Source organism: Leuciscus leuciscus (assembly GCF_965113295.1).
Source record: "Leuciscus leuciscus genome assembly, chromosome: 24".
Lineage (NCBI taxonomy): Eukaryota > Metazoa > Chordata > Actinopteri > Cypriniformes > Leuciscidae > Leuciscus > Leuciscus leuciscus.
This window is the reverse complement of record NC_138723.1, coordinates 28,945,972-28,968,706: the sequence shown is the minus strand read 5'-3', so window position 1 is coordinate 28,968,706 and position 22,735 is coordinate 28,945,972. Positions and strand designations below refer to the sequence as shown.

Here is a 22,735-nt window from a genome sequence, read left to right as displayed (position 1 = left end):
CACAACAAATATTAACTTTACAATGAACATTTTAATAAGCCTTTAAAAACAGGGCTTTTGCAAAACACTCTCCATATTAGGATACTCCGGCTTAATAGAGCCTACAAGCCTTAATGTCAAATTGAGCATAATTATACAACCCATAAGGTGCGTGTAATTAAACATTGTCCAAAATGTGACTGAGGACAAAAAGAAATAGAAACACTATAACTCATAATTGAACAAAATTAGCAGTATGATACAAAAATTATCAGGAATTATTCAGCAATCGTTGAGTATTTGTGTCCTTCCTTCCTACGTCCTACTTAAGTAGGAAAGGCAGAATTCTTCAAACTTTTTTGCATTTTGGGAACAGTAAAAATGCATATTTGCAAAATGCATAAATGCATATAATTTTTTGCATATTTGGGAATCGCTCACCATCAACACCCAATATAATATAAAATAATATAATTTTTTTGTTTTTCTTGTTTCCAACAGCAACACAAATAAGCAGAACAAAAATAAAATCTGTTCCTTAAAGGGATAGTTCACCCAAAAATAAAAATGTTGTCATCATTTACTCACCCTTAAGCTGGTCCAAACCTGTATGAATTCTTTCTTCTGCTGAAAACAAAAGAAGATATCTTGATGAATGTCGGTAACCAAATAGTTGATGGGTCCCATTGACTTCCATAGTTTTTTTTTTTCCATACTCAAAGTCAGGGGCCCATCAACTGTTTGGTTAACCATAATCTTCAAAATATCTTCTTTTGTTCAGCAGAAGAAAGCAATTCATACAGGATTGGAACAACTTGAGGGTGAGAAAATGACAACAGAATTTTCATTTTTGGGTGAACTATCCCTTTAAGATTCCTCAGCTGTTCTTCAGGGAAAGCTTTTCCTGTTAATTATTGCCAGGGGAAGGTGGGGTGGACCATAAACACATAATTTGCAAACGTTATCCAGCTCAGTAACAGTTTGTGTTTTAGCAGCATTACATTAAGAAAGAATGCTGGAAATGTTCATTACTGTTCACATTCATTTGAAGTCCAAGTAAGTCATTTTTAAACTACATTTCTTCAAATCTTCAATTGCGAAATATCTCGTTGCATTATTGTTTTGTTTTCACCTGTACAACACTACATCCTTGTTTCAAAACAGGTATTGAGCACATTGGCATGGGCTCTTCCTCTACGATTTTTTAGTTCCTCAATTTACTGAATAAAAAGTGCTTTCTGCGTATCGACTGAGAGTCATTATCTCTTTGGTTTCCCATGTTTTTTTGTTTTTTTCAGATGATGTTTGGAAATGAATCACACTGACAGCAAATGAAGAGATAACTCTTGTTTACACAGTAAACACTGCAAAAACAGCACTTTGTTTTTCCCAGCAAAAGATGCAGAGTTAGCAAGACGACTTTCCAATACTGAATTCCTATCCTGATCATTTGCAAACATGTCAATCATAGGCGTACATAGAAATTTAGGCCAGGAAAGACAGCACTGTAGTTTAATAATAATAAAAAAGGCTTTCCCATTACAAATAAAAAATGGGAAACAACATATTCACCATCTGATTTGAATAGAAATTACATAATTGAAGAGGAACCAAAAACTATTTCTGGGTTATTCCAAATATCTTTGTTTAATAGTATTATTATTTCCAGTGTGCACTATTATTACTTTTTTAACTTTCATTTTAGCAATTTATTCAATTTTTCTATTATGTTTACTAATATTTTGTTTCTGGATTTTATACCTGGTCATGATAAAGATCATGCAAATGATGTCACCTGGGAGACTGCGCACCATCAGCATGACATTAGTCACCAGTTTCAGTCAGTGCCGTCATTACAATCTGCGAGAAGAGGAAATAAGTTTCTGATATATTAGAAGAACAGATCAAAGTTTTATCTCCCTCTTCAGGTAAAGTCTTCAAGTCTCTGCTGACGTCACACTCAGACTGGGATAGGCTGCGTCACGTGGTACAACTTTCCAAACCTGTGTGTGTGTGTGTGTTTCCCGAAAAAAAGTGTGGAGAAACAAAAAACCCTTTGATAGCGGAAAAGGTAAGACGAAACCATCATTAAAGTTCATTATTTAATCTTGACGTATAAAACCCTTATGTATCGAAAGAATAAGCGATATTTCTGATCGTTGTTGTATTATTATAAACACATCTGTCTGTCAGTGCTGTTGTTGTCATGTCGTTTAGTTCCACCTTACTGAACGTTCTGCCTTATGTTTGAAACATGTCTTAAATAAAGCAGAGATCTTAGTTTCGAGAGTGGATATACTCACTATTTGGGATGATTAACAATCCTTTAAACTTCGCTGATCCCGCCGTGTTTTTCTTAAGCGCGCGTAGACTGCAGTGCTACATTGTTTCAGGTTAGAATGGAATGTATGAATAGATATATTGTAGAATTTTAAATGTTTTGGTAATTAGTTACATTGTTGAATCGCTGCCAGCAACGCACCAAAAACGATTACCATGTTCATATACTATGGTATTTATATATAATGCATATAATAATTACCATGGTGAAATGCAGGTCTAAAAAAAAACATGGTATGTCTCCAAAACACATGGCATTACCTTGGTACTTTTTAATACTTTTTTTTGTTTTGTTAGTATCATATGATGTACATTGATGCCATATGATGGCTTTTCATTATATTCATGTGTTGATAGCTTTTAATAATATATAACTTAATTTTTTTATTTTTGTACACTTCTTGTTATTGTCTTTCAGGCCTTTGAATTCACATTTATCCAATGAAGTTTTGCACACTGAACTCGAGGCCAATGTAAGTCTTGCTGAGTGACTGCGTGTGAAAGGTATTCTATGAAATGTATTTTGTTTTTCCTTATTTGTAATACTTATTATACTTTTCTCTCATTAGGTAAACTATGCTTAAGGAAGAACGTAACATGGAGATTGTTGTTTTCCTTATTTCATGCTGTTGACTCAGAGTTAGTAGTATATGATTACCCAATCAGACATCTAGTGCTTGAACAGGCATGTTCATTTCTCTCTGTGGTTATCTTGATTCTGTCTCTGTCGTGAATGTTTGGGTTGCAGTCGTATCCTCTGTGGGTTTAGAGTTAAGGTGGATGACGGGTTACTGTTACAGTCGTCGCTATGTTCAAGTTACGGAGTCAGACCTACTGACCTGGGGAGCACCGGTGTCCGAGAACATGTATTCTACATAGATCAGTATAAAAACCTTTTACTAGACTCTCTGGAATACCTGATCAATCACAGCATTATGTGATTAAATATTATTGTGTAATTACACTTCACATCCTGATTAGTGGTTGACCAATATGGATTTTTTTGATGGCCGATGCCAATATCTTGGAGAGCATGGTGGCCGATATTGAGCCAATATATATATTATTACATTATTTAATTTAAATAACATGCATAACAATGGCTACAGTGAAATTTAGATTTATTTTACATATTTACCTATTTAGAAATAATAAATTGTAACATGAATCAGTATAAAACAAATAATTTTAACAACTGAGAACTGACTATTCATTATAGTCAAATATTATATACTCAATCTATAATTTAATTTAGCAAGTTCCCTTTTTCATCCCTTTAAGACATTGTTGCTCCTCAGGAATTTGTTTCTTGTACCTCTTCTTGGTATCCTAAATGATGATTATTTGTTTTGATGGCCTTTTATCTGCTTTGGAGAAGGGTTTTGTTTTTTTCCCATAATATCTTCATTTTTTATCTTTCTCTTGTGCTCTTTCACTTGTATAGAACACTTGTATTTCCTGCACCGCAAGTGCATTTATCCTTATATCATCAAGATTGTCAAAAAACAATATACAAACAGACAATTTTCCATACTTTGCTATATTTTCTGTAATATTTACATGCTCTACCACACAATACCCTCTCTATAATAGCGATTCTCAACTGGTTTTGGTTCAGGACCCAGATTTTTCATTGAACATTAACTGATGACCCAAAACTGTGCCAGAATTGATAAAGAAGTAAGCAGAAATATATTTGATATAGTGCAATTCCTTTGACGTCAACAGCGAAGGTTATGTGAATCGGGAAGTTCTTCCTATTTAAAAATTGATAAGTCTATTTATTTGTTAGCCTAACTTTGCAAAATAGATGAAAATAAAAGGCAGATACTCGACCAACTGTGGAGGAGGTTCAATTGAAAAAATCCAAATCTAAACTTGGATTTTGGGTCACGAACCACCAGTTGAGAACCACTACTCTACAGAAACAAAAATCAGTTTCCTATATCTTTTCTGAAGCCTGTTTACTTCATGTTGCTCTAGGGATAATTGCATTCTTCATTGGGCATTCTGCCTGAAACATGCCCCACTACAACGACGTTCCCACAGGCTCGCTTCCGAGTCTTCTCGGCTTGGATGATCACAGGACATCTGAGTCTTTGCGGTCCGAACCTTTTCCACCACCTCCCCTACCGGACCAACCACCAATAGGCCCTGAGTTTGATCCCAGCGGAAGCGACAACGAGGACTCTGCCATCGACATCAAACCCGTCCACCGCTTCATCCCAGACTCATGGAAGAACTTCTTCAGGTCCAGCAGCAGAAGCAGCAAGTTGAAGTCAATGTTGGGTTCGAGCAGCAAGAACGCCACCACTGACGGCGTTCGCTGTTCTCCTCCGCAGTCTCCGTCAGTTCCCGGCTCTTATCGCGACCCGTACGGCGGATCCGGAGGCAGTTATAACTCGCGTAAAGAGCGAGAAGCAATGCTGTTGGGCAACCCTGTGGAATCCATTGACGGTCGTACGGTGCACACAGCTTTGACGTACAGTGAAAAAGTCGAGGAGTACAACCAGCGCTACGACTACATGAAGTCTTGGGCTGGACTTTTACGTATTCTTGGTTGCGTTGAGCTGCTTCTGGGGGCAGCCATTTTTGCATGCGTATGTGCTTACATTCATAAAGACAATGAGTGGTATAACATGTTCGGATACTCGCAACCTGGTGGAGCTTACGGAGGATCTTACGGAGGCTCTTACGGGAGCTCTTACGGAGGCGGTTACGGCAATGCCTACTACACTGGACCCAAGACGCCATTCATACTAGTGGTGGCGGGATTGGCATGGATAGTGACCGTTATCATGCTAGTCTTGGGAATGACCATGTATTATCGAACTATCCTTTTAGACTCAAATTGGTGGCCGTTAACGGAGTTCTTCATAAACTTGGCTCTTGCGCTCCTGTTTTTGGCGGCTGGCTGCGTGTACGTGAATGACACCCTACGAGGTGGACTCTGCAGCTATCCGGTCTTCAATAATGGCATTAATGGTGCTTTCTGTCGCACGGAGGCTGGTCAGACGGCGGCTATCATTTTCCTGTTCTTCATCATGATCGTGTACTTGATCGGAGCCATGGTGTGTCTGAAACTGTGGCGGCACGAGGCAGCTCGGCGACTACGAGAACGGCATGGGCAGGAGGTGAGATTTTCTTCAACCCATAAAGTGTTAGTTCACCCAAAAATGTAAATTCTGTCATTAATTCCTCTCCCTCATGTCGTTCCAGACCCGCAACACTTCCGTTCATCTTAGGAACACAAATTAAATCAAATGAATTTTTTTTATGAAATCTGAGAGCTTTCTGTCCCTCTATTGACAGCTACACAACTGACACTTCAACGCTTCTAAAAGTTCATAAGAAGATCGTAAAACGAATCCATATGAAGAGAAACGATCGATGATGAACAGATTGAATTTAGGCTTTTATTCACATATGTGACCCTGGCCTACAAAACCAGTCACATGGGTCACAATTTTGAAATTGAGATGTATACATCATCTGAAAGCTGAACAAATAAGCTTTCCATTGATGTATGGTTTGTTAGGATATGACAATATTTTGCCGGGATACACCTATTTGAACATCTGGAATCTGAGGGTGCAAAAAAAATCGAAACATTGAGAAAATCTCCTTTAAAGTTGTCCATTTATGTTGGCAATTGTGCTGCATTCACTTATAAAAATACATGTTTTATATATTTACAGTAGGAAATTTACAAAAAATCTTCATGGAACATGATCTTTACTTAATATCCTAATGATTTTTGGCATAAAAGAAAAATCGATAATTTTGACCCATACTATTGTCATAAATATTGTCATATCCTAACAAACCATACATCAATGGAAAGCTTATTTGTTCAGCTTTCAGATGATGTATAAATATTGTTGGCTATTGCCACAGATATACCCGTGCGACTCGTGACTGGTTTTGTGATCCAGGGTCACATATAAGCATTCATCAACTCACACATCAGTTGTGGTATGATGTGTAACCATGTTCCCTTGACGTTTGTTGTCCATAATTCATATGAATTCGTTTTACGATCTCATTATGAACTTTTTGAAGTGTCAAGCTCTCAGATTTCATCAGAAAGATCTTCATTTGTGTTCCAAAGATGAACGAGAATCTTACAGGTTTGGAACGACATGAGGGCAATTAATGACAGAATTAAAAAATGTTTGGGTGAACTAGCTCTTTAAGTTATTTTATGTATTTGTTCTTATTTCAGTGGTTGATTTCTTCAGCTTGATTTGGTTGAGGCTTGTTAGGTTGCCAGATAACTTTGTGACCAAAGTAGAACCAGCACACTTGGTTTGAGTTTCTGTCCTAATTAGCAGAGGACAGGACATTTTGTTGATCGCTTGGTTTCTATTTCTGTTATGCACTATATACTAAACCAGTGTTATTTATTTTTGTATCGTTGAGATAATAAATATATAAAATATACCTAGTGTATATAATAGCTCATGAAGTGTTATTGGCAGTCTCTTCATTAGTTGCAAAAATGAATAAAACAACAACTGAATCATCACCTCTACTTCTGTTTTACAGATGGTGCTGAGAGATTCTCCTGATGCTGTGCATTTGGCAAGTATTTTGGCTCTATCCGTTCTCATGTTTACCCATGGTGCACTGCTTTCTGATATATAACTTCAACGCACAGTAGTCAGTTATGCTCTCTTTTTAGTGTCCTTGATTCGCAAGCACACATTTCTATTGCATTTTCTTGAAACGTCCCTCCAAAGGCAGTTATTCTCTATATCAGTGCGCACTGTTTCTTGAGTTTTCTTCCGGAAACGAACACGTCACAATATTCCTCTTAAATAATCCATCCGCAAAATAAAGGGGCGGGGCCTGGTTGAGTTAGTTAGTATTGTGTTGAAACTGGCGGTTATGGTAAGGGGCGGGACATTTTCCAAACACACTCGAAGCTCTTGACCAATCACAACACACTGATACAGCCGACCAATCAGAGCACAGTGTGCTTTTCAGAAGGAGGGGCTTCATAGAGACAGGAACTAAACAGAGCGTTCCTGACAGACTGGGAAGAGACGAGCTCCAACAATGGAGAATATGAGGAAAATAATGTGTTTTTTGCACATTTAAGCATGAAAACCTGTTCTAGTAGAGACCAAAAACAAAACCCGAGACTTTTAAAAAAGGGCTAACCCCCTTTATCCACAGACCTTATTTCAGACAATTAAGCAAAAACCAGTTAAAAAACCCATAGACTTCAGGATGATGGAACCTTGTGCTAAAATGCTTGTTTCTGGGTTTTGGCCTACAAAAATACATCATCCCTGCTGCATTAATAACCATAACCAAGGCGGATTGGGCTTAGTATATAATATAGTCAGAGAATGTTATTTGTAATTTTGCATCATCTTCGCTGTAATAGGTTGTTGATGGATCAAGAGAGCCAATATCTGTGTCGGTACAGCACACACACACTGCCGCCCCTGGCGTCTCCAAACCCAAAGTTGTGAAAGGGTATATTCCAGCTGGACACACTCCTAAACCTGTGATCATGCCAGACTACATAGCGTGAGTACCCGCTTCACAATCAGAGAGAAAACTCACAAAAGTGTATTTTATGACCTTGATATGCTCTTTAATAAATCTCATCCGTGTGTTTTTGTCTTTCCCTTCAGTAAATATCCAGCCATTCGAACCGATGAGCAGCGAGACCAATATAAAGCCGTGTTTAATGACCAATACTCTGAGTATAAAGAGCTCCATGCAGAGGTTCAAGTGGTACTGAAGAAGTTTGATGAAATGGATGTTATGATGCAGAATTTACCGCAAAACCCCACCAGCCACATGGTGAGTTGATATTCACTTTTATTACTGTACACTTTCTCTGACCTTTGTGACTGCTTATATAAAGGAATTTTATTATAGAAACATAAACAAGGCGTCTAATCTGTAAAAATGATTTTTCAAAGTTGATTATTGATTATTGGAGTGCGTTTTCCAAAGAAATACTATTTTAGTCTTTCTACTTTTCACGTTTTAATTTAATGTGCTACTTGCCGTTTCTTTGTAAATATTTGTGAAATTTCTGAGTAAATCATACTGTACACCAATTTTTTTTTTTTTGATTTTCATATGTAAATTCTCATTTTTATTCTTAGTTTTTGCTGTATGTTTCTTAAATGTTCCCTGTTGGATGTTAGAACAACATTTAATAGATGTTTTGATGCTTCAGCTTTAGAAATTATGTGAATTTGCTCTTTTCAAAGACAAAATTGATCAAATGTTTAGTCATAACTTAATAAATGCCACAGGAATGAATGTGTGCTCGCTTGGGTTGCACCTTTCAAGTAAAGGATTTTACCTCAAATGTGATCATGTTATCAGATCTTTTTATTTTCCTCTTCACTAGCTTGCTTCCTAAATCTAGTTGTTTAATAACTAGTGTTGCATATTTAAAAAATAGTTTTGCTCTTTTGCAAATTGCTTTTGTTCTTCTTTTGTAAGTTGCTTTGGATAAAAGCTTCTGCTAAATGCATAAATGTAAATCATGTATTGCAGAAGCGCTTTTCTAGTCTTCTTAAAAAACATTCTCCCATTTTCTATCTTAGGAGCGTGACCGCGTCAACAAAATCCTGCAGGAATATCAGAGAAAGAAGATGGTGAGTTATTGATGGATGATTTGAGTGATTTGAGAAAACATACCCGTAAATATCTCTTAGTGGCTATTAAAACTGCATTGTGCATTATTTAATTAAAGCTTTATTAATTTAATTATTATTTTTAATATTTAATTATTATTTTTCCTTATGTCAAAGCTATTATTTGGCCTTTTTTTTTTTTTCATTTAATCCTCTGGTTCTCTTCGTGTCTCGGTCAAAAATGACTCAAATTTTTTCTTTTCTTTTTTCTCAATGAAATGAATGTACTATATTTAAGTTAGATAATGTTTTTTTATATATATATATTTAGTATTTTAGGGGATTTTAAATTATAAATTTAAATTACATGTATGCACATGCAGTAGTTATAATCCATTTATTCACTTTTTTGAGCACAGACCTGAAAATTTGAGGTTGATATCTTAAAAAATTAGCTTTCAGTAAGATTATGTTTGGGCGCAGTACCAAAAGTTTCCACTAGATAAAATACGTTTCCCATTCATTTCTCATTCTTGATCTTGACCGTGAGGAGCACAAGTGTGACATTTGTTTCAGCACCATTTAACCTTTTCAAATCATTCCCATGATTTTTTTTGTTTTTTTTGTGTGTGTTCACAGTAAACCTTTTACGAAGTTTCGTACCATTTGGTACCAAGTAAATGGGTTGATATTAATGGAAATATTAGTGCAGCACAGGCATTGTGTCACTCGCAGCATCATACATAAGCTAGATGAGAAAACAATATGATTTTGATCATCATACTTTTGTTTTGGTGGCTTAATGCTAAAAATATTCAAAATTTTACATTCATGAGGGTCAGGTCGCTCTTCTTACAGTTCGATTTATTTTAAACCATGCACAAGTGTACACTTGACAAGAGAACATGGTGGTAATTTGATTATACTTTCAGCTCTCAGCTCAGCTTAACACATATTACCATATTTAAATCCTTTACACAGACAGAATTCTCCTGCCTTTTCCCCCCAAAACTGTATAAAAGGTCTTCAGATTGTGTGTGGGCCTGTACAGGCGGGTAGGTTTTGTCTAGATGTTGCCGGCTGATTTATAACATTGTGAAGAGCGAGTGGAGGAAGAAAGGAAGGAGGATGAGGAAGGGGTGGAGGCTGTTTTTCCCACAGGAGTTGCTCTATTGTGTCTTTTCAAGAGGAGGAAATAACTGTAGTCACCCAGACCACTCAGTGGCTTCTCCATAAAGACATTTGAGCCATATTTTGAGTGATAAATAAGACGCGTAGCTCTGTTTTTGTGATTCTCCAACACGTCAGACGAGCTGCGTTAACAACTAGTTGTTCAGTTTGGTTGTAGAATAGATTAAAACCAATTTGAATCGCTGTGTATAGTTCCCACTCTTCATCCGACTGGGATGGTGGTCTTATTTATGTCTCTTTTTGTCCCAAGGATCCCTCATTTCTAGAGAAGAAGGAAAGATGTGAGTATCTGAAGAACAAACTCTCCCACATCAAGCAGAGGATTCACGAGTATGACAAGGTCATGGGCTGGAACGACGGTTACGGCTGAAACCATCCAAACCTGCTGTCATGGTCCTTCATTTTTCACGTTGTTTTCCACTGAACATGTGACCACTGCGTCTGCAGAGCCTCGCTGGTCTGGACGGTCGTTTATATTACAAAAAAACTAATGAAATGAGAGATGGATAACTTGCATGCTCTTAATGTACGCTCTTAAGCACTGACTGAAAATATTTTCTTTTTCATGTTATATTTCATAATGCTGACTACAAGTGCATGATGTTTAAAGAAAAGTTTCACATTTTGTATGTATGCAGAAATGCTGTTTTTATCCGTTAATTTGAATGATTTTATGCACTGTTCAATAATTTTTTTGTGCTATTGTGTTGACCTGTGTTTCGATCAGCAACAGCCTGTCGCCCTGTCCTTATATTTTCTGTATTGCAAATGCATTGAATCTGTGATTTATACTGTAAAGCGTGAAAAGTCAAAGCATTTCATGTAAATTTGTTGTAATTGAGTTAATCTTTTAATAAAAAAAGTCCAGCCGGGAGGATATTCAGACACAGCAGAGCAAATCCATGACCAAAAAAATGACACGTATATTAATATGTTAAGAAATGCAATAGAAAGCTTGCAAAGCATTGCAAGCTAGCATTTTGATGTGTTAAACTCACGTCTCTTCTAAGCATCCCCATTGTTCACTTCCTGTCTAGACAGATTATGTTTAGTATACTTTCATTTCCCTCTATGGTGCAACATAACGTTTAAGAACACTTTCATAACTATATATATATAAAAAAAAATCCATAAAAAAATTAATTTAACCACAATTCAATTATAGGCCTATTGGAATAAAAAGTAGCTTATATAATGCAATAATAAATAGTGTGACATTTTACACTCTTTCTCTGAGGTGTACAGTAGCTTTTTGTGTAAGTAGATTACATTTTTTTTTTTTATAATATCTGCAACAGTGGCCATATACATGTCCGCCACACCTCTGTTAACTTGCGTGTTTCTTATCGCAGACTCATATTTTATCTGTAAGATGTATGCTGTAACTAGACGATCCCTCTCATGGCTGTGTTTCAAAATCTAATATGCAGTCTATCTAGAGAGCATGTTTAGGTACCATAGCCATTAAATTTTTTTTTGAGGAATTATAAACTTTGTTTGCATATGTATAAACATGAAGCTGTCTAGGTAGGCAGCTCACTAGGTTTTGAGTCTCTCTCTCTCTCTCTCTCTCTCTCTCTCTCTCTCTCTCTCTCTCTCTCTCTCTCTGTGTGTGTATGGGAGGGGTTTAGTCATTTTAAGGAGGACAGGTTGTTTGTCTCACCTGAACAGTGTGACACACACTGAACATCACTGCGCGAGAACACAAACAGGTGAGAGCGAAACTGCAATAAATTGTTCATAATATAAGCTGTACAATAATCATAATCGTATCAACTTTTATAAACCTTATCTGCGTTAATTATAAGATCATGCCGACAATCGTTCAAATTTACTTCAGAAACAACTCAGTCGCGTTTCCGCCTCATTTGTTAGTGAAGAGTCTCAGAATCTGCCGTTCTCCATTATTGTATTTCTTTTAAAAATGTGAATATTATATTTTTATACTGTGTTCGCGGAGTTTTACACACTAATGGTAGCTTTAATTGTTCTCCTTTCAGTCATAATGACGATTGTGGTTTAGTTGAAAATGTTAAAATGAGGTGTATATTGTTTATATTGGTTTTATACTCCATGTACATACTTCTTCCGCTTATCCGGGAAGATTAAAAATTCATGTTTTTTTTTTCTTTCCCTTTTCAGAATGTCTTCGAAGCCGAAAGGGAGTCCTCCGCCCTATGATTATAATACTGAGAATGGATAGTAAGTGTTGAGTTTCACCTCAGAGTTTCTCTGGATTAAGTTACATGGGTTTATGTATGCCTTTTTAAAAAAAAAATCCATGACCTTTGTCTTTGGAAATAATTAAATAATTAAATAAATAAACAAAGGCCTCAAAATGGCTCGTTGTTCAAATTGGGAGTACGTGTTCCCATATTCCAGTGACCATATTGTTATCGGCCAATAGCCTATCAACTTTTTCCCAAGTATCAGTCTGATCAGCCAGTGTTGTAACTATTTTCAGAAGTACTTAAGTACTGGGAATGCCAATAGGCCTAAATATATTTTTTTGCCATTGCTGGTAACTAAAATGATATGATAGTCCATATAGTATATGTCTAATGTCTTTGTTTTTAAGCAATTTATCATTCACACTAGAAATTGTACAAAAATACATTGATTTAAATTATTATCGCTTTTGAAACCTGACATGGGAAAATGTTGTTGTTTGAAACGGATATCGATCATTCTATCGATCGTTCTATCTATCGTTCTATCTATCTATCGTTCTATCTATTTTCCATCTAGATTATTCACTCTAAAAACCAATGGTTGGGATTTTCCATAGTTGACCCAAACATGGGTTGAAACGACCCAAACATGGGTTGAAACAACCCAACATTTAAGAGTGTCGGACTGTTGGTCATAACATAAAAATATTGGTCAAAATGTATTGTTGTGTCCCTAAACAGAATGTGTTTTCCACATCTTCCCTGCAGTAATGTTGCCCCGCAGTCTCAGCCGGCGTACTCGTACTACCCTGACGATGAGTACCAGCACTTCTACCGCTGGACGTCTCCGCCGGGCATCATAAAGATCATGTGTGTGCTGTCGGTCGTCCTCTGCGTGGGTATCTTCGTGTGCGTGGCCTCCACTCTGGCCTGGGACACGGATGCTGGAGCGGCGGGATTCGGAGGTATGGGAGGAGGTTATGGAGGAGGTTATGGAGGCTCTTATGGCGGCGGCGGCTCCTATGGCGGCTCCGGTGGCTATGGGGGAGGCTACGGTTATGGGATCCTAGGATCTCAGAATGACCCCAGGCAAGGGAAGGGTTTCATGATCGCTATGGCGATCATCACCTTCATCGTTCTGCTCATCATCTTCATCATGATCATCTCGCATCAGAAAGTGTCCCAGGGTAGGAAGTTTTACCTGGCCGTCATCATCGTCAGCGCCATCACGGCCTTTCTCATGTTGGTCGCCTCCTTCGTCTACCTGGTGACGATTTACCCAATGGCACAGTCTTCCGGATCTTATCAGTTCAATCAAGTGTACGCCATGTGTGCCGCTTACCAGAACCCTCAGATGTCGGGTGCGTTCGTGAATCAATATCTGTATCACTACTGCGTCGTGGATCCTCAGGAGGTGAGCGCAACGTTGCACCATTTTCACTCAGAAATGAAAAAAAATATTAGTAAATTAGTAACAGTTTTTTTTACTGTGTAAATGATGGACATATTTAATCAAAGTAGTATCCTCTTTCTGTCTCTCATCCAGGCAGTCGCTCTTGTTTTGGGCTTTATTGTCACCGTGGCCCTCATTATCATCATGGTTTTTGCCATTAAAACCCGTCAAAGGATCAATTATCATGGGAAGGACAACATCCTATGGCGCCATGTGAAAGAAATCCAAGACCTAAACTCACAGCCGGATGTGGAGGGTTGGGTGAGTACGACATTCATTGTTCAGGAGAATCAATGCAGTTATGTTTCATTAAAGGGATGGCTCACCTGAAAATGAAAAAATGTCGTCATTTACACAAAATGGTGGAAACCATGAAGATGGAGACCATTGACTTCCATAGTATTTTTCTTGCTACACTGTGGGAGTCATTGGTGTCCATCAACTGTTTGGTTACCCAAATATCTTCTTTTGTCTTGAGGGTGAATAAATTATGATAGAATTTTCATTTCATTTTTGGGTGAACTATCCCTTTAAAGTATCATCTGGTCTCAAATGTTTCTCCTTGGGTGAAAAAAAAAAAAAGTCAATAGTTGTCATAGAGTAAGAGTATAGAGATATTAAATGAATGTGGATCGCAGATCAGATCGTTTGAGGAATGTTCGCGTTCATTTTGAGGTTTGATTACGGACATTTGTATCTTGGCAAATGGGAACGGAGTTTGAGACATCGTTGAGGTCTCTTGTGAATCTCTAGAGGAGACGCATGTGATATTACTGGGCTCTGCTTCTCAAGAGGGAAAAACCAGGGAAATATCAGGGAAATTGTGATCTCCAGTCCCGGAAAAGTCACGAAATTCGTATGAATTACAGATACAAAATGAATCAATTATATAAATAAATGTTTAGTCTTAACAAATAATAGCCTTGGAAGTGTCATGGAAATTCTTCGAATTTAAAATCAATAAAATATATAAATAAAAATAAATTACAAATACAACAAAAAAAATATATATATTTAAATGAATTAAAATTAAATTATGAATAAAAATATTAAATTGGATAGAAATTGCTTTTCATTTCGAAACGTTTCGAAATCTGTATCTAGTTATCGCAAACAAATACACTGTAAAAATGATTATTCAAAAGTTGTAAAGCAAGATTATTGCAGTACGTTTTACAAGAAAATAAAATTTCAGTCTTTCTATAGAATTTTCTGTTTCTTTGTAAGTATTAGAAATTTACTAGCAATTTCTAAAAGAAAATTAAGTTAATACTACGCCATTTTTTTCAGTGTGGAAGATTGATGTAATTTTATATGTCAGTAGTGCAGAAACCCTGAAGATCTCCATTAATTCCTATGAGATGCAGTGCAAATGTTGGAGGTTGTTTGTGATGTTTAGTGCTGTGAGGATCACTCCACTTCAAGCCTTTGTCCTACAACTCCTAGTCGTCTATTGTGACTTTAAAGACTATAATTTGGTCTTTTCCATATGGTCTATTCTACTCAAGATGGAGGACATTTCAATGTAAATTCTACACCTGGGCTCCTTTCTGTTGCCAAACAAAGAGTTCTTTAACTTCCTCCAGTCTCCTCGTAGCACAAACCTGTTTATCTGTGGTAGTCTAGAAATGTCAGTCTGGTTTTGAATATAGGTGGCCTCTTTTAATGTGCTGTAGGTGGAAAGACCTGTTTGTGTGTGTGTGTGTGTGTGTGTGTGTGTGTGTTGGGGGAGGGCATCGATCGCCGTTGGTTTCTGGGTGTGGTTTGTTGTGACAGTTTCACTCACATATATGTGCTAGATATCTTAATGCTGCTAAAGAGACGCCTCCTTTTCTTTATTGTCTTTCTGTCCTTTGATTTTGGGGCCATTTTTGCAAATATTCAGTGGATAAATATAATAAAAAACATTGTGTGTGTGCATCTAGATGTATAAATGTTTTAAATTTGATGTTTTACGATCGGTTTGTATTAAAAGGTGAACGTCGAATCTTAATTTAACATCAAAAGGGTTCGGCTTTATGTTAGGATTTTTCTATTGGCACTCAGTTCAGGACAGGATCATTTGCTCGGGGCGGGCTGGACTGGTTCAACCAGAAACTCAAACCTATGTGGAGCAAAAGACATGCTCTCTTTCTCTCAGGAATTGCTGTTGTTCACATTAAATCGGGCTGAGATTGTAGGAGAAATGATTCAAACTGCAGAAGTCTTGTACAGATGTTCTGGATGTATGTTGAATCCCTCAGGATGGACGTGTTGAAACGCATCTGCACCTTGCAACAAAGAATCCGTTTGAGTGAATCTCACAAAAACTGTCCAGAAATGTGAACTCCTAATGACACGAGCGTGATGATGATAAAGTCTTGTTCTTATTACTGCAATGGGCAGAAAATAGAGCAATTTGTATTGTGCAAATAGTAATTACACCTATCGTGTGTGTATGGGTATATAATATACACACAGTAGTGGGCACCAGTGATGTCCGGCCTATTAAAATTGACATCTTCACCCTCTATCCAAATATTATAAAAAATATTGTGCTTGAAGTAATTTGTTTTATTTGTGATATTAATAACGCAATAAAACATGCCAAATTGTGCAGACATAGTTTTTGGCCTGAGGCTGTCATACAAGGAAATTATGAACGCATGCAAAAACAAGAGAGAGCCAACGAAATATTATCAGATTATGTTGTAGTCAATGTACGCTTTTTCCTTTTTGAGCTTTTCGTTTTCCTATAATTTTCTTTTCATAGTAAAATAAAACCTGTAGCTTTTTTACTAAATAATTTTGCCAGATAAAAAGAGTTAAGTGTTTTGTTCTTCCCTCATGTTTAAAAAATACATAAAATATTTTCCTCATATTTTAATGGTTTCATCGAACTTGTAGTGTCATTAAAAACAAATATCTACTGTTTACACTACTAATATACACATTAGTAGTGTATCTATTTACACTACTGTATAAATATAAATAAATAAATAAATAAATCCATTTATATTTTTATTATTTTATATTTATTTATTTTTTGCTCCATCGTTTTTATTTAATGTAGCATTTATATTCATTTTATTTTCACATTATAATAATGAGAATTTGGGGGGTGGGGATGGGGGAAATTGTTCTTAATTGTCATGATTGTTAATAATGTCGCAATTCAAACAAATCTCAAAAGTCTCTCTCTCTCTCTCTCTCTCTCTCTCTCTCTCTCAGGTAAATGATGTGAACGGAGTCCCAGATCCGCTGCTGGCTGATTATCCTGTGAAGTTCGGAGGGTCTAGGAATGATCTAGATGACGACAGTTATGACAAACCTCCCCCCAGTGATAGTCCTGTGTGAGTACGGCGAGCGTCTCTGCATGAGGCTTTGAACACGGCATCTGATTCCTATCAGTTTCTGAAATCAAAGTTTAGGACATGTTGTTTTGATGGCGTTGATCTGTGTGTTCAGATAGTGCATCTACATTACCACTCAAATGTTTGAAAGAAGTCTCTTCTGCTCATCAAAGCTGCATTTATTTGATCAAAAATAGTTAAAAACATAATATTGTTGAATATTACAATTTAAAATAACTGTTTTATATGTGAATATATGTTCAAATGTAATTTATTCCTGTGATCAAAGCTGAGTTTTCAGCATCATTACTCCAGTCTTCAGTGTCACATGATCCTTCAGAAATCATTCTAATATGATGATTTGCTGCTCAAGAAACATTTATGATTATTATCAGTGTTGAAAACAGTCGTGCTGCTTCATATTTTTGTGGAAACCATGATGCATTTTTTCAGGATTCTTTGATGAATAGAAAGTACAAAAGAAAAGCATTTATCTGAAATGGAAATATTTTTCCATAACATTATACAGATCTTTACTGTCACTTTTGATCAATATCATTGCTCAAGAGTGTTGTGAAAAGTATTCATTTCGTTTGAGGAAAAAATCGTATTGATCCCAAACTTTTGAATGGTAGTGTATACTGGAAAACATAATTTTTTTTATTATTATAATTACTATTATTTAGAACTAATTACATAATAATAATAAGAATACTTATCATTAAAATTAGCATAAAGACAGTACAGGAAATAGGAATTTGGTGTATACATTTATGTCTATATGCCATATATATATATATATATGAATGACACACACACATCAGGTTTTAAACTGGCAAGGGAAGAAGAAAATCATGGATGAGAAGTGATAAATCCTGACTCATGTTAAATGATGGCGTTAATCGCAAGACTAATTAAAAAGGAAACGGCTCAGCTCACACTTTAAATGGCCTAAAACATGATGAGGTTTAATCCGTGTTTATCCATCGTGATGACTGATGATCTGAAAATAAGCTGACTAATAAAAAGAACAGCTGAATCAGTTCACAAATAAATCTGTTGTGTTTAATAGTCTGACAGCAGGGCACTTGTTGAAACTGAACTGAGATGAATTACATGAACAGTTACAGTACAGGTTGTGCAGGTGCGCTAAATAAAGATTTATCAGACGTTGCGCAACACAAGGGAAGTTTTCTCGTTCTTTCACTTCCTCGTTTCAGTGTTCCTCTCGGGTTTGAGTGACTTCTGGAGACGAACGATCAACAGTCAGCATGACTAATACTTCAGCTTTCTATACTTAATCTCATGAAGTGCTTTCCTGATAGTAGATACAGTGACGACTCTGTGGAGGAATGAAAGCAATGCATTGTGGTTATGACGGAGCAAATGGCTCGTGTCTTTATGTTTGCATGATTTATTGGTTAAGCAAGGCAAGTTTATTTATACAGCACTATTTTAATTCCTTTATGTGTAAAGCACTTTGAATTACCATAATCACAAAATAAAATAAAAGGTAAATTAAACCGGTTATAAAAGGAATTTAAAGAGTAAAAAGATGATGCATGGAGAAACTAAGTGTCTTTATCATTAGCTCATAGCTGCTCGTGTGTGTGTGTGTGTGTTCAGGGAGATTCGGAATGAGCTGCCGGTCCGTAGTTCAGTCCCGATGAGCAGCGGGTCGGAGATGAGCAGTTCTGTGGGACGGCCTAAGAAACATCGCGCTAGACGCCCTCGCACAGCTGACGCACGGGACCGGGACACAGACTACGCCTCTTCTGGAGACGAGCTGGACGACGAGGACTTCTTCAGGTGCGTTCACTGCCGGCATCATGCGCTTGGAGTTTATCATGTAGAATGCGCTCTGAACGTGCTCTGGTTTTGTTTTTGCAGTGAGTTCCCTCTCATTGTGAATAATCAAGAGAGAGAAGATTACAAACACACGTTTGATAAAGACCATCAGGAGTACAAGGACCTGCAGGCAGAACTGGACCAGGTCAACAAGCGTCTGGCTGACGTGGACCGAGAGCTGGACGATCTGCAGGAGGGCAGTCCTCAGTTCCTGGTACAGAACTCTTCATTACTGATAATCAAGCAGTACTACAATACAATTAGGATCACTATTATTAAAATTAGCATAAACGCAGTACAAGAAATAGGATTATGATATGGACATTTAAATGTCCATTTTAAATTATACATTTAATTTAAAATAAGTCTTCAGTTCATGGTATGAAAAGTCTTTTAGATTCAATGTTGATAATTTCTAAGAATTAATAAGTGCTAAAATACAATTTTATATATATATATATATATATATATATATATATATATATATATATATATTTAAATAATAATTATTTCTTGAACTGTGCTCATTTTATAGATTGTTCTGTAAAATGAATATTATATTTTTTCATTATAAAATTATTATATTATAAAATTATTTCAATAAGTCATAATATTTTGTAGTCATTTTGCTTATTTCAATATGATTACGATGTGTCAATTTAATATTATGACTATATATTTAGAATTAATTTATTACATTTATTGAAAATAAGTATTAAACTTTCAATAATATTAATAAAATTATTATTTCTTGTACTGTCATTATGCTAATTTTAATGATTGTGTAAATGTAAATATACTACTGTAAATTAAAATGGCCTAAATTGACTTTTTATTCTTAATCTTTGTATTATTATTGTTATTATTATTATTTAATTTTGATTGGTTAAAAAGACTCTGAATATGAGCATGACTTGTTTGCCTTAAAGTTGAATGTTCCGGTCAGTTACACTGTATTATGTGTAAATAATTAACGTTAACATGGTAAGATGTTTTGAGCCACTGCTCTTGTTGCTGACTCCAGTCGTTCTCTTGAAACAGGACGCCATGGACGAGTACAACGCGCTCAAGGACAAAAAGAGGGTAAGAATGAGATGAATCCTGGTTTTCTCACAGAAACCGGCATCAGTGAAGGATGTTCTCTGACGTTTCCCACATTTCCCACTGTCTCTGCAGAGCGGAGAGTACCAGGTGAAGAAGAAGAGGTGCAAGCACCTGAAGGCCAAACTGAGCCACATCAAAAAGATGGTCAGCGATTACGACCGCAGATGCTGAAGATGCGGACCGTGGCTTTAGAGAGGTGTGTGTGTGTGTGTGTGTGTGTGTGTCTCCAGACGTGTGGCTCATTGTCATTCATGAGCTGGGCTGTGTTGCTTTCTGGACATCTGATTGATAATGCATGTAAATATTAAAGGTATTCTGAGGCGTACTGCTCAATGCAATATTTTCCCAGAATCCTTCATGAACGAGTTGTAATATCAGGTCTAAATCCTCATTTGTTTGTTGTAGTTTCTTTGTTCCAAATGTCTGATTGGCTGTTACAGATTTAACATGAACTTCTTGTTTCAGTACATCAGTGTCAGTTTTAGTGTGTGTTTTAATAGTTATTCAGAGGTAAATGTGCCAAATAATCTTCCAGGTGGGTGGTCTGAACTCTTGATGAGTGGTTTTGTTTGTACTTAAGCTGTGATAAGTTAGGTAAGGTTACAGATAAACATGTAACAAATTAGTCTTTTAAGCTTTATTTATGCCATTTTTAAGAACTTTTTACTGGTATGTAAATATGTCATTTAAATGTTGAACCCTTTGATTTTTCCTTTCATTGTTTATGAACTTTTAATAAAATCATTTGTATTGATAATAAATGTGACCGTATACATTAACCAGTAGACTAAGTGTTTGTGGTTTTTTGAAAGGATGTCAGTAAATCCACAAAATGTTGTTAAAACCAGTTTCTTTAATTTTAGACTACTAAAGTCTTGACTTTGTCACAATTATGTTCATGTTTCATTTAGTAATGAAACTTTTGATATGAAACAACGTCTAGGATTTCAAATTCAAACAATGAATCGGCCTGCGGTGTTGGTGCTCTTTAACGTGGAGTGACCAATCACTGTTCAGATCTCTTCTTTACTATTTAAAGCACGAAATAACCATGGATGAATAAAAGGCATGTTGAAAGATACAGTACAACTTATTGAAATCCGCATCGTGTCGTGTAGTCGCTCAACCAGTTTCAACGGCAATTAAAATTGCTTGTAAACAATATCCAGAAAAAAAAGTTTCATGAATTTAGTGGGGTAAATGTCATTACATACAGTACAGGCCAAAAGTTTGGACACATTGCTATTTTTAATGTTTTTGAAAGAAGTTTCTTCTGCTCATCAAGCCTGCATTTATTTGATCAAAAATACAGAAAAAAATGTAATATTGTGATATATTATTACAATTTAAAATAATTGGTTTTCAATTTATTATACTTTAAATTATCATTTATTTCTGTGATGCAAAGCTGAATTTTCAGGATCATTACTCCAGTCTATCACATGATCCTTTAGAAATTCTAATATTCTGGGCCCGTATTCATAAAGAATCTTAATGCAAAGAGTAGCTCCTAGTGACAAAATTCTAAGAAAATTCTTAGAAATGTGGGTGTTTACTCTTAAAATTAAAGAAAAAATCCTTGTAAAGAAAAAAGTAATTCAGAAAGCATCTTAACCCTTAAAAGAGGTCTTAAGCTCAAAATTGTTAGAAGCACGGACGAGGACTTTTAAGAGGCTAAAGAGTTTCTTTAGCAGAGGAGAACATGGCAGAAAGACGAAGAGGGAGAAGAAATGTGTTGAAGACAATGAATAACAGTGAGTTAATAAGACGCTATAGATTAGATCGTGCAGGGATCATGTTTGTGACTGATCTTATTAGAGACGCGCTAACATCTCCGACACAGCACAGAAATGCCATAGCGCCAGAAATGAAAATAATCACTACATTACGATATTTGGCAACTGGGAAAATTCCATGTTTGATACATTAAAACCAACATTCAAACCACCACTTAAATAGACATGCCAGCAATCAGTGTAATTGGAAAGAGTGGAACAATTTTTATCATTCTAAGCCAAGCAAATACCTTATAGGAAATTAACAGCATGGTAAATAAAAAATGGATTTATATATATAATGTGTGTGTGTGTGTGTGTGTGTGTGTGTGTGTGAGAGAGAGAATGGTCAAATAGGAAAAATTACGCATGTAATTTCAAAGTGAAGGCTTAGAATAGACCATATACTTAAAATCACTTTTTTTCCTTCTTGGACAACCAACCAATCACAGTCCTCAAAAGATTGTGTCATACATAGCAACGGGGTCAACCCCGCCTCCTCACTAAGATGAAAGTTTTTGTCTTTTCCTTACTCAGAGTTGCTCTCAGATCAGTCCCGAATTGCTCTTAAGCTAAGACTCCTACGTAAAAGTTTTTAAGCTAAATTAAGAGTTTTCTGAGAGGATTCTTAGAATCTTTATGAATACGGGCCCTGATTTATTATGAGTGTTGGACACAGTTCTGCTGCCTAATATATTTGATGAATAAAAGGTTAAAAAGAACTGCATTTATTAAAAATGAAAAAAATATTTTCTAATATAAATCTTCTTTACTATCACTTTAAAAAAAAAAATCAATTTAACACATCCTTGCTGAATAAAAGTATTGATTTATTTCAAAAAAAGAAAGAAAGAAAATTACTGACCCCAAATTACTGACCAGTCGTGGATATTGTTGTTACAAAAGATTTCTATTTTTAAAACATTTGCTG

General features: G+C 36.1%; 2 protein-coding genes and 1 long non-coding RNA gene across 7 annotated transcripts in view; all 3 read left to right on the top strand.

Moving 5' to 3' along the window:
- LOC309489360 overlaps positions 1 to 20,808 on the top strand; it is a 92,985-nt gene extending 72,177 nt beyond the window's left edge. Inside the window, exon 2 of the long non-coding RNA XR_014202393.1 lies at positions 20,260 to 20,808. This is a non-coding gene — a long non-coding RNA (uncharacterized lncRNA). The remainder of the gene's footprint in view (positions 1 to 20,259) is intronic.
- Positions 887 to 11,008, top strand: marveld2a (MARVEL domain containing 2a). 5 transcript variants are annotated; one of them, XM_082158053.1, is made up of 10 exons: positions 887 to 1,035; positions 1,908 to 2,050; positions 2,738 to 2,792; positions 2,889 to 3,004; positions 4,303 to 5,453; positions 6,868 to 6,903; positions 7,715 to 7,860; positions 7,968 to 8,139; positions 8,901 to 8,951; positions 10,372 to 11,008. In XM_082158053.1, the coding sequence occupies exons 5-10, from the start codon at positions 4,341 to 4,343 to the stop codon at positions 10,489 to 10,491; spliced, it is 1,638 nt and encodes a 545-aa protein (XP_082014179.1). In that variant the 5' UTR covers positions 887 to 1,035; positions 1,908 to 2,050; positions 2,738 to 2,792; positions 2,889 to 3,004; positions 4,303 to 4,340; the 3' UTR covers positions 10,492 to 11,008. The 5 variants fall into 5 exon arrangements, with proteins under 5 accessions (XP_082014179.1, XP_082014180.1, XP_082014182.1 ...); XM_082158054.1 differs by having other exon boundaries at positions 918 to 1,819; XM_082158056.1 differs by having other exon boundaries at positions 918 to 2,050; positions 2,889 to 2,958.
- Positions 11,727 to 20,808, top strand: oclna (occludin a). The gene is made up of 9 exons (XM_082158066.1): positions 11,727 to 11,833; positions 12,264 to 12,323; positions 13,061 to 13,706; positions 13,839 to 14,006; positions 16,956 to 17,077; positions 18,704 to 18,886; positions 18,968 to 19,139; positions 19,967 to 20,008; positions 20,102 to 20,808. Exons 2-9 carry the CDS (start codon positions 12,265 to 12,267, stop codon positions 20,198 to 20,200), a joined length of 1,491 nt encoding a protein of 496 aa, XP_082014192.1. The 5' UTR covers positions 11,727 to 11,833; position 12,264; the 3' UTR covers positions 20,201 to 20,808.
- Positions 20,809 to 22,735: the final 1,927 nt, after the last annotated feature.